The sequence below is a fragment of the Neopelma chrysocephalum genome, unplaced genomic scaffold, assembly GCF_003984885.1.
Source record: "Neopelma chrysocephalum unplaced genomic scaffold, ASM398488v2 Primary Assembly neopelma1_74, whole genome shotgun sequence".
Taxonomy (NCBI): Eukaryota; Metazoa; Chordata; class Aves; order Passeriformes; family Pipridae; genus Neopelma; species Neopelma chrysocephalum.
In genome coordinates, this window is record NW_020897735.1 from 10,236,762 (window position 1) to 10,248,982 (window position 12,221).

Here is a 12,221-nt window from a genome sequence, read left to right on the forward strand (position 1 = left end):
ATTTACTGCTTCATGGCAGAGGCCCAGTAAATAAACAACCTGACTGAATTAGTCTATTTTTCTACCTCTGTCCTGTATAACAAACCTCTTGAACCACACTTAATGTGAACAGCAAATTTCACGTTGCACGTGGAGGTCTCTCAGCACAGATTAAATTAGTTATAATAAAACAATTAAAATCTATTTGCCCACAGACAGGAGGAAATGAAGGACCTGGTTGAACCATAGAAAGGTAAAGGGTAGGTTGTCAGGACACCAGGAGAGTAAACAGCAGAGCTGTGATTCTCAGGAGCAAAGCAGGGTCAAACTTACTGTGAGATAACTGCACGGGAGATAATAAATCAGGGGTCCATGTTGCACACCAGATGGCTGTGCCATGCAGGAAGGCACAGTGGATCATGTAACTGTGGTTGTTTCTAAGGATTACTGATTCAGCCTGACTTCACAGGGATATCCTAACAAATAAAATCTTTATGGCCTCTTCCGCTGGTGAACATTTTCATCTACTGTTTAAAGACAGGGCCACATGTCTTAGCATTTGCATTGCCCCTGATACAAATTAATTTAAGTTCACCCAGTTTTAGCTGGTAAAGACTTTTTGATTATCTGGTACTGTAAAGTTGCTTCACAGCATTTATTGTAGATACTCCAATGGACAGGCAGGCCATTGTTCCAAGCTTTAGCTTGGCTGAATCTCACAAGTGTTCCAGGCACAGAGGCAAACACACTTAAAAACTCCTAAACCTATTAAGTTGTCTTTCAAAATTGTCCAGGCAACAGAATTTATTTATAAAACTCTGCAATCATTGATTCAAAACAAGGTTTTCTTGTTCTGCTTTTCTGCTTTGTCCTCTTTGAACAATTTTCTTTGGAATGTTTTCGTTGTGCTTAGGAGTCAGAGATTTCCTGGGGCTTCTAATAAAGGCATTTGATTTCCACTCTCCACATACTTTTACAAGTCCAAGGATTTTGAGGTTTGACATTAACTTAAGAGATCTGGAGATAATCAGCCATGGGGGTGAAAAGCCTGAGTTATGCAAATTATTTGTAAAATGTATAGAAAGCAAAAGAAATATTCCTTTAAATGTGGTTGGTGTGGGACGGAGGCTTTGTCTCAGCACAGAATATCTGTGTGCTCCACTTAAAATTTATGGCTTTGATTGAAACCTGTAAAGGGGTGATCTGTAAAGTATTCCTGCTATCCTACACTTCCCAACAGGTTTATTACCATTCGTTTATAAAATGAACAGTCTAACGAGCAGTGGTTTAGATCACAGCTATCAAAGTCTGGTCATTTGTCAAGATTAGTTTCCTGTTGTGAGATTGCCTTGTGCAAAAGGAGTGCATAACCTTGGGTTCCTCTTGGGAAGCTAAAAAAATATCTATAAATGCTTTATAAGATAGATGTAATGAAGATTTTATAATCTCAGAATTCAATCCAACAAGGCCCTCTGTGTGTGTAGTGCATGTTGTAGTGCATGTTATAGTGCAGAGAATACCTGTGTATAGAGGAGGGAATTTTCTTGACAGTGGGCAAATTCTAGATACGAAGTCCACACAGTATTGTCAGGGCAGTTTAATGTTCATTTGAATGAATTAATACTACGCTGATGACAGTGTGATTCGTTATAGCTAAAAGGCTGCCTTGGGAAGCACTGTTGCAAAAGCACCAGCTTTCTGGGGATAGTCAATTGCTAGTAAATAACACAAAATATTTTTTGTTCATGTTAGACATTTTTATTTTGAAGAAAAATTTAAAAACCCAAACACTCAGTAAGGCAATATGACAGCGAAGGTGCTGCTCGGGGAAACTCCACAGGACAAGAAGATTATTCTCATGTCCCAGGTAGAGGGAAGGTATGGGGTATTTATTCTTTCCTGGGCTTTCCTCCTTGAAATTATCTGTAAATGGTGTTACAACTGTGTTTTCACTGTCACTGGATGGTGGCGCATTGTGTGCTTTACTTGGGAGAAAACTAGAAGCGATCACAGCCCTACCTGAGCGATCACAGCCCTACCTGAGTGATCACAGCCCTACCTGAGCGATCACAGCCCCGCCAGGGCCAAGCCCACCCTCCCCGCTCTGCCGCGCCCGCACCCCCCGTCTGTTCCCGCGGCATCGCCGCCCCCCGCAGACCCCTCCGGGGAAGGCTCCCCGTTCTCCCCTCGCTGGGGTGGGAAGGTGGGCACCTGCCCGCGGCGATGGGCGGCGGGACGGGGTCCCTGCAGTCCGTTTTTAAACGTTTCCCGGCCCAGCAGCGCTGACGGGACACCCGAACGGCTGCGGAGCCCGAGGGCGGCCGGAGCCCCGCGGTCCCGGTCCGAGCGGGGCATCCGCACGTCGGGGCCGCCCCGACCCTCCCGGCAGCTCTCCCGGCAGCTTCCCAGCCCCAGGCGGGCGTGGGTGCGGGAGGACGGTGCCCTCGCACCAGCCCTGCCAGTCCTGGGGTTTCCAGGTATGCCCCGTCCTAAGGACACCCCTGGACGGAGGGGCCAGGCTTGGTTAAAGGAGTCAAATAGGTTTAAGCAGTTAAATAGAAACAACTTTTTTCAGTGCTCCTTTTTTTTTTGCCCTTTGTGTGTTAATCCTTTCAGATATGTTATTGTGTAGAGATAAAAATATTTTCTGCTTAGGAATTTGCTGGCTAAAGCATTGTAAGTAAAACCTTGTGGACAAAGCCAAGCGAGTGTATGAAATGAGCCAGCCTGTTCGTGGCAGTGCCCGAGGGTCCTGTGTGGCATCAGTTTCCTTTTGATCGAGTTAATTCATTACATACCCCCAAAACAAAGCACTCGGTCCACCTTGCACAGCTGTTACCTTGAGGTTGTGCTGTACAAAGGTGTGCACTGAGCCAGCCAGGCTCCCAGTGCAATCCCTCCTTGGTACAGCTGGGGAACCCCCGGTTCTCGGCTCTCAGATGTTCGCTGAATGCTGTGTGCAACCACACTGACATTTGCTTTTCCCTCCTGCCCACTCTGACTCCAGTCCTTTGTTGAGGGCTCGTGACTGCCATTTTCCTGCACTTCTCAGCTCAGACAAAATGGAGGCTCTGGAGGAATGAGTAACTACTACAGTCTCTGTCTTCTAAAATCAAAGAAAATTGCCTTTTTTGTAAAAAATTATAATTTTGATGATGAAAAAGAAAGATCAGTGGACCCTGCACTAAAAGGCAGAATATAGTTTTTTTCCTGTGAACACACGGGTGCAGTTGTGTTCATTTCCTATCTGAAGTGTAAATGTTCACACACCTTGCGCTGTGATGTATTGCCTTAAAAGACACTGAATTTCAAATCATCAGCCCACTGTGTGACATAGGGACGTAACTTAGCGATTTGTCTTTATTTGAGGCAGCCCTCTTCTGAAAAGCTCACTTAGGAGATTCCCAGCTGACATTAGAGAAGCAAAATAAAATTAATCTAAATAATTCTAACTTTATCTTAGGAAATTAATGATGGATGAAAGAAGAGGTTTATAGAGGTTTAATAAGAACTAGTCTGGATACAGTGTGTGTTCTAGAGTCTGTGATTATAGTGGTAATTTAGCAGATTGTATCACTGCTTATCTCTGCCAAAGGATGTTTCACACCATTTAAAATGCACAGTATTCCCTTCAGAGACAGGTTGTTCTGGAATAACTCAACATCCGAAGAAAAGCCTTCTTATTGCACTGCTCTCTTTATCGATTGCATGTGTGCAGTCGCATGTGCGTGCATCGGCTTTGCCTCAGCCAGAGCACTGAGTTTTCCTGCTCATTTCTGTGTTCGTTTATCAGTGTCCTCAGAGACAGACAATACCAAAAATGGAAAGCCATGAAATCTGTTCAGAAAAGGGTTTAAGTGCTGAAACCAGAGAGCCTGCATAAAACAAAGCATGTGCTGGTCCTTTCTCTAAAAGGTAAATTAAAATACATTTGGGTTTGGGCAAGTTATCCAACTCTGAGAGCTCCCTTTTGTTTCTCATTTTGAAGAGGAAAAAAACATTGCGATAAGGACATATCTTAGTGGGCTTTATCCAGCAAAGGCGATTTGGGGAATCTCAAGACCAAAGGGATCAAGATTTGAATAAATTGCATGCCTGTGATGTTTCCAAGCCTAAGGACGCGAGTCTCACAGTGTGCAGGAGCATGAGCCATGCTGATCTGTGCAGGTTTTGCTGGATTTAGATCCATGCAGGGTATGATCTGACACTCCCTTTGACTGTGGTACCTCTTCCTTGCAGGCTGTTTGCCGCCAAGTGCAGCGGCTGCATGGAGAAGATCGCCCCGACGGAGTTCGTGATGCGAGCCCTGGAGTGTGTGTATCACCTCAGCTGCTTCTGCTGCTGCGTGTGCGAGCGCCAGCTGAGGAAAGGGGATGAGTTTGTCCTCAAGGAAGGGCAGCTGCTCTGCAAAAGTGACTACGAAAAAGAGAAGGACTTGTTGAGCTCGGTCAGCCCAGACGACTCAGACTCAGGTGAGCTTTTCCCCCACCTGCTCTGACTGGAAAAGCTGCATAAGTTTGGGCAGCTTTCTTATAGGGAATTACATCAATTTTCACATCCACTCTGTCTGTATGCACATGCCACTTATGCAAATTCACAGGCACAGCTGAAAACATCCCTACTTGCAGTCTGCTCTCCCTGACCTGATTCCCTTCCTTAAATTGCTGCTTAGTAAAGGACAAAATCCTTTTGTTTTCATCGAAGTATTTTTCTGCAAGGTCATAAAACATGAATCAGACTGACTTCAGCTACCCGAGGTCTCACTCAAGTGAGTCCTCAGTATGCTGTTCTCCACAGACATTCTTCCATCCATTAACATATTTTCAGGGGATCTTCTGCACATACACTTTCAGCACTGAGCTAAGGAGGTGGGAACAGCAGTAATACGATTCTTGAGAGGATTCTCTCTGCCAATCACAAATGGTACCTTTAAGAAAAATTACAAGTACAACACAGAAGTACTGAAGAGAGTCTGAAAGAAACTGAGATGTTGGTTTGTGCCATCATAATAGCACACTTGTTTCCCAAGAAAATGTGTAAGAAAATCAATAGTTACCGTTCCGTTAAATGTACAAATGACATGAATGCTTACCTCTGGTTTATGGGAAAATGTGTTATTCCATTTTAGCTAAGAGCAGAAATTATCCTTAGTCTCTAATCTGAGAGCCATATTGTCCACATGGCTGAAATTTGTATTTCTGTGTCAGGAATGGCACAGGCCAAAGGTCTCTGCAGCTTCAGCAATGCATGCAACCGGGATCATTCTTGGAGCAGTTATTGTTATTATTATAGCAATAATTGTGTTATTATTATGTGTCAGTTATTGCCATGCTGTGTTTGCAGGACCTTGAGTCTCTGCTCGGTAAATCTCACATCACAGGGTTTCAGCTCTTGGTGAACGTGCCCAAGGCACGTGAGTTTCCTCCTCACCCATCACTGTGTCGTTCCACCCGCCAGCTCCAGCATCCTGCTGGGCACCTGCCCCGTGTCCAGCCAAACCCCCTTAAGCAGCTGGAGCCAGACCATCCCTGCACTGGGGCTGGGCACAGACATCCTCCCGTAGATGCCAGCACTGGCAGCTGTTTGACGTGAGCTTTGGGCAGCGGTGGGCTCCTCTTCACGGTCAGATCTGGTTTGTGATCAGCAGTGAGCAACCACAGTAGCACAAACCAGCCTTGGTTTCAATTTCATTTCCCTTTGGCACAAGGGGGAGTTTCTTACTCCGAGAGACGCTTTTTTCCCCTCATTACTCTCTGTTTGCCAAACCCAAACCTGAAAAACAAGCTGACAAGTTAAATAGGTTGTTTGTCTCCCATTGTCTAACACACTGAAAACACTGATCTCCCAGGGGCCTGTGTGAGAGCACAGGATCTTCAGAGCCCTGGCTGAGAACGTGTCCTGCTTCAATCAAATATTTATCCACTGGACACAAAAGTACTCTCCTATGAGCAGAATTAATCCTCACAAACCTTTCGTTAGAAATGGCACGCTGGAAAGTTAATAATGTCATGGTTATTAAAATGACTGAGCTTCTCTTTAATCATTAGGCCAAAGATGCTTATTAAAGTAAAAGGTGATTAGACTGCTAGGTGCATAATAATCAGACCCTAAAATGAATTAAAGTCTAATTTGTTGATTCCCCAAATGTAATCTTTCAGCATATAAAAATGTCAGTGTGCTTCTTCATGTTGAAATCCCTATAATAATGTGATAGTGTTTTCTGGAAGAAAAATCAGTAGTCTGGTCAAATAAAATATGCTGACTTAAGGTTGATTTTCACAACAAATTTGTACTTACCCTTCAACCTTTGCCACTGCAACTGAGATCTCCCAGGATGATATAGTAACACATGTACTATCACCAGATTGTATGAACATTCAGAATTTAATTGTAGAAAACATAAAGAATCTGTTTGGTCTACACAAGCACGTAGATACTTGTATGCATTTACTGAGAAAAAGAAGTTCATGCTTGTACATCCAGACACATTATAATGTGGACACAAAGGAAGAATACTGATGTTTTCTGTGGGAAATGGAAATGAGATGGCAAAGATTATATTTAATATCATTTCTAGAGCTTCAAAAAATTCAGAACAATAACCGGAATTTGCACTATATTTAGTTATACAGGCTTTGAGATATCTGTGTGGTACTTGCTTTATGCTGTTTTGCTGCTGTAGCAGTGGAGGTAGTAGTACCTGTCTGCAGATAATGCTTCAGGAGAAGCTGGAGCTCAGCTGCTAAGGGAAAGGTGTGTGTCTGGTGGTGAGGTTGGAGCAGGTGAGCACATAAAAGACCTTCCTTATGCTGGAAGGGCATAAAGTCTCTCTCTGCCTGATCCCTGGAAATATTAAAGTATATTCTGAATTTCTATCCCCTTATCAGTCCCACTTTCTCAATTAAAAATTGAACACGTTTTTATGCTTTTGTGCCATTTGATTTAGGCAGAGCACACAAATCTAAGATAGTCTCTTCCTGCCCACAGCTGATTTAGGTATGCAAATAACCATGGGATAATAGTTGAACCTGTTGACTGAAGAGCAGTTCTCAAACATCCTGTTTTCTTGGTGAAACAAGTGCAATTATATATCCTGCTTTTCACTAGTTAAAAGTGATGATGAAGATGGAGATGTTAAGCCCACCAAAGGCCAAGTAACCCAAGGAAAAGGAAGTGATGATGGGAAGGACCCAAGAAGACCTAAACGACCAAGGACAATACTTACTACACAGCAGAGAAGAGCATTCAAAGCATCCTTTGAAGTGTCTTCCAAGCCCTGTAGAAAGGTAGGTGGTTCACCAGGGACCAAGTCAGCTCTGACTCCAGGCCACAGCCCCAGACAGCCCCTGTCCCTTCCCAAGACAGCAGCAGTTCCCTTGGGGTGAGAGCAGAGCACTCTTTTTGCACAGAACTGTTTTATGGCTAAAATAAAAACCATGAAATGACTGAGCATCATTTTCCTCAGCTCAGACTGTCTGTCAGTACTTGTGGAACTGGTAGCAACATCAGGGGCAGAACTTGAAAAAACTATGCAAAAATATGAGGAATTTTTAAAAGTAATTCCATGCATGCAATTTTTTGTTGTAAGTACAAATGTTCATCCTAACAGAACTGATTAGTGGTTTGTTTTGGTTAATATGTAAAAAATTGCATCATTAAGCATTTCCTCCTGCAGGTCAGAGAAACACTAGCAGCTGAAACAGGGCTCAGCGTGCGAGTCGTCCAGGTCTGGTTTCAAAACCAAAGAGCAAAGGTAGGTTGTTTATCATATTCTCAAAAGTCAAGTGCAGGTTATGCCTCAGCTCTTGCCCTGGATGTAGCTCACACTGTGGAGGTCCCATGGCTGAGCTCTGCAGGTTCTGCCTTGCACTGCTCTCTACATCCACACTAGAAAGGCAACTTCCAAACACAGCCACTGTTGCTCAAAGCAACACAGGGTTAGGAGTTAATTTTGCATGCAAATCTGAACAGGAAACTGAGATGTTTAAGCTTAGAATTGAAACTGAACCCACAACAGTGTGTGCATGAGTATAAATGGTCTGTGTTTACTGATAACAATGTTTGCAGAGAGTTTTGTAAGGAAGCCAAATTGTTGCGTTCAGGACCATGAGATTGTTCCATTCTGCTCTTTTTCAGATGAAAAAGCTGGCACGAAGGCATCAGCAGCAGCAGGAGCAACAGAACTCGCAGCGACTAGGACAAGGTAGGAGATTTGTGATGAAGCAAAGTGAGGGGGAAGGAATCTGCAGGTGTCTGGAAGTGCCATTCCTGCACGATACCTTAGTACAGCCATCCAGGTGATGTGCGGGTCTGTGGGTGAGCTGTGCCATCAGCACACATCTGGTAGCACACAGATGGGTGCCCAAGTGCCCACGCCAGGTTACCCCAAGTTCCCTTGGTGGGGCCAGAGCACAGAGGTGCTCACACAGAAGCTGTTACCTCCTTTCTAGAAAAAATGTGCCGTATGGAGGCACTTCCACCAGAGGGAATCTCCATGAGGCTTGATCCAGGTAGATCCTCCAGTTGGTTTTCTCCTGCAGGAAGGTGCACCATGCTCAGCTGGAAATCTGCAGGAGTGTCAGCATTGCTGCCCCAGGCAAGGCATGGGGAGCCCCTCCTGTACCCCCACAGGTGGCTGGACCCTTGGGCAGGCACTGCACAGAGGCACCAGGGCACGCCCTGCTGCTCTGTGGGTATTCTTGAGGGTCTTCAGCTCCCAAGGCCTTGCAGTCTCAAATCCTCTTCTTTACCTAGAGCCAGAAGAACTGGGACCAACAGAAGTTAGAGGGTAGCTAAGCTCTGTCACACATAGAACAGACTTCGGGAGGATAGGGTCCAGCACCCAGGAGCTCCAGAAATGATTTAGTGAGAAATTACAAATCTTTCAACTTACTTGCTCAAGGTTCTACTCTCAGACAAAATTTGGAAAGCTCCTCTGACTGGCAGGATCCCCCTCCCTGCATTTGCTCAGGTTCAGTGTTGCCACTAATGCTGCCCTGGTCCCCAGCAGTGACTCTGCCTCTTCTTTGCTTTGCAGAAGTAATGTCCAACCGAATGGAAGGGATGATGACATCTTACACACCACTTGCACCACCACAGCAGCAGATTGTAGCAATGGAGCAAAGCAGTTATGGCACAGACCCGTTTCAGCAGGGTCTTACCCCTCCACAAATGCCAGGCGACCACATGAACCCCTATGGTAAGGCATGCCTCATTCTGCCACAGCCAGAGTAGCAGGGTCCGTGTGCTGGATCACACACCACAAGGCCAGCAGCATTACTGGCTTTTAGTATATTTTTTCTGGAATTTGTACCAGGGAATTTGTACCAGTCAGTTTTGCGTGTGTAATTTCTTGTACACATGAGGAGGTAGAATAGAGCTCATCTCAAGCTCTGACACCCTTCAAAATTATTTCACAGTATGATTCTGATAAATGGTAAAGCAAGAAACATCACCTCTCCAGCTCCACTTTTTTAAACCACTGTCCAAGACATTGAAAAATAAACAGTACCAAATTCTAGATCCCTCACAAGTTTTTCCTTTTTTCTTAGAAGCTTTGAGAAAAAAGTGCCTTAAATAAAGAGAAGTAATCTATTCATTCCAAAATGAATAAGCAGCCCTGTAAAATCATGCAGATTGGATGTGTGGATTTGTTAAAGAACAGTCTTTGAGCTACTAAGAGATGGGTTACCACAGGACATTTCTCCTGCATGGTTTTATTCTCTGTCCCATATCAAGATGATGGTTTGCTTTCACGATTGCTTGACCACACATCAGAGGCATTGCAAGTACTGAATGCCCAATAATTGATTCTGGACAATTGCAGTCTGGCATTTAAAAAAGAATTTCTGAGGATATTTCAGGCTGTGATTCTCGGCCTTGCAGTAGCCCACAAGGGCCTGTTTCTGTTTCTTTCCTGCTGACCAGGACACTTCACTGCAGAGGCTCACGTGTGCATCACTGTCACAAGCACAGCATGCACAGGCCAACAGCAGATCTGCTTTGGGTCTGTGTCAGTACTTTTGCCACTGAGACAAGTCAATGCTGCACACCAGGAAATTTGGGAGGTCCTGTAAGGAGCTGAGGACATACAAAGTGCCCTCAAGCATTATAGGTGGATTGTGATTTTGTTGGTTTGCTGGGCTTTCTGAGTAAAACTTCTTGGGAGGCAGGTTCTGTGCTCTGAAAAGAGTGCAGAGGATGGCAGAAAGCCCTTTCAAACAAGTGTGTGAGGAAAAAGAACCGGACTAACATTTTGTTAAAGCCTCCAGCACTTGAGCTAGAGGTTTTTCTGGTACCTTCGAAGTTGAAGTAAGCTGAAATCTTAGTTGCTAAGGGAAATAAAAGGTGCTGTTCCAAACTAGCCCTGAAAGAGTGGAATTTTCTGAAAGGAGAGCATGTTTAGGATTGTAGCTTGCTTGAGGCCAGGAAAGCTGTGTCTCCTCCTGGGTCCTGTCACATTGGTAGAACTGGTTTTTGCCTTGTGTGTAAGTGAAGACCACCATGACTATGGCTCTTAGACCATGCTTCCCTGTCACGGGCACTTGATATCTGGTCCCACCTTCCTCAACAGCCCTGGTGCCCCCAGGAGTGCCAGATCCCTGCCCTTGGAGAGCTGGGCACCTGCTCCTCCCCAGCACTGTTTGCTCTCATTTTCAGCCAAGACTACCTTTTGTGCTGCTGACTGAAGCCTTAATTAAATCCTGGCAGGTTTGGGGGGCACTGCTACCAGCTGGCCCCCATGGATTGGTTTTTAGTCCCCATCATCATGGGTCAGACCCTTAGAGCCGAAGTACATGTGATAAAGCTAACATGTGCTAAGAGAACCAGGAGTGACCCCAGTTGCTGCAGCTGCAGCTTGTGAGCACCCGTGAGTAGTGTGTCCTCCCTGGCTGCACAGCACCAGCTTAACATGTACGTTTCATTTGCAGGAAATGACTCCATTTTTCATGATATCGACAGTGATACCTCTTTAACTAGCTTGAGCGACTGTTTTCTTGCCTCTTCTGAAGTTAACTCCATGCAGGCTAGAGTAGGAAACCCCATTGACAGGCTGTACTCTATGCAGAGCTCCTATTTCGCCTCATGAAAATAAGGAAAAAACAGCCGGCGTGTGTTTAGCCAGTGACTTTTCCAGTGCAGACTCTACAGCCATATGTTGCCCAGCTCTTCCTTCACAGTGACTCTGCTGCCTCTGGACTGCAAAGAGCATTTTTTTAGGAAGACTGTCTCTGTTTGCATATATGTGTATGTATGTATATATACTTTAATACCTACCTACCTACATACATATATAGAGAAACAAAACACATCCACCCGTCCCATACCCTTGATTCCCAGCCTGCACCAGACCACGAGACAAGCACGGAAGGAACGGAAGAACCTGCTCGTCCTCAGCCTTTGATTTGGTTTGGTTTGAGCTCGTCATCTTAAAGGAAATGGATTTTGTGGAAAGCTAGACCTTTTCCTTCTTTCTCTCTTCCTTTCTTTTGGATGTTTAAACTTTTTTTTTTTTTTAAAGCCGCTGATACTGACATCAGTTAACCATATGACAAATAAATCAAAGAAACTGGAGATTCCTCCCTTTTCTTACTGCATGATTCATACTATGTTGTGGATAAATTGCCATTTGAACTGTGAGAAGTTAATGTAAATGTGATGTTCAACATTTGTTTCCTTTCTACACTTTTTCTACATAACCTAGATCTGCTCATTAGTTTATAGCCCTTATGCATATGATACTGAGGAAACTGGTTAACAGTATTTGTGGAGAAAGCCAGTGATTTCAGAATAAGAAAGGTCTATTACTCTGGAGAGGACATGCATGTTAGGGACAGAGGCATTTAGGTTAGCATTGATCTTAAATAATTAAAACTAAGGGTGCTTACGAGACAGTTTTATTTAATTTTTTTTTTAAGTGTGAGATTAAAACATTTACATTTGTTTGTAAGTTTTGCAGTGCCAAATTTCAAGCCTAGACCACAACTGGCAAACAAGTGTTTGTTCCTTCTGTTCTGTTTATTTATGTTTTGCATGAGGCATAAATATGCTGTGCTCTATTGTCCATCTGGAATAATTAAGCACTCCTTTAGTTAATTATCTTGCCTCAGCAAGAATCGAGGATACACAGTTCTAGCCTGAAACACCAGAAGTCCTGAAATGTGCACCAGCTACGAACAGAAAAGTGTGAAAGAGATCCCGCTGGGAAGTTCAGGTATGTTGGGCTGGAGTCTGACCAAGTC

At 44.3% G+C, this 12,221-nt stretch overlaps 1 protein-coding gene across 1 annotated transcript in view; it reads left to right on the forward strand.

Moving 5' to 3' along the window:
• The window catches only part of LMX1B (LIM homeobox transcription factor 1 beta), an 84,864-nt gene extending 73,311 nt beyond the window's left edge, over positions 1–11,553 (forward strand). Inside the window, exons 3-8 of the mRNA XM_027687965.1 lie at positions 4,219–4,451; positions 7,087–7,265; positions 7,655–7,732; positions 8,116–8,182; positions 9,017–9,178; positions 10,911–11,553. Of these exons, the coding sequence (XP_027543766.1) occupies positions 4,219–4,451; positions 7,087–7,265; positions 7,655–7,732; positions 8,116–8,182; positions 9,017–9,178; positions 10,911–11,068 (877 nt within the window). The 3' untranslated portion in view covers positions 11,069–11,553. The remainder of the gene's footprint in view (positions 1–4,218; positions 4,452–7,086; positions 7,266–7,654; positions 7,733–8,115; positions 8,183–9,016; positions 9,179–10,910) is intronic.
• Positions 11,554–12,221: the final 668 nt, after the last annotated feature.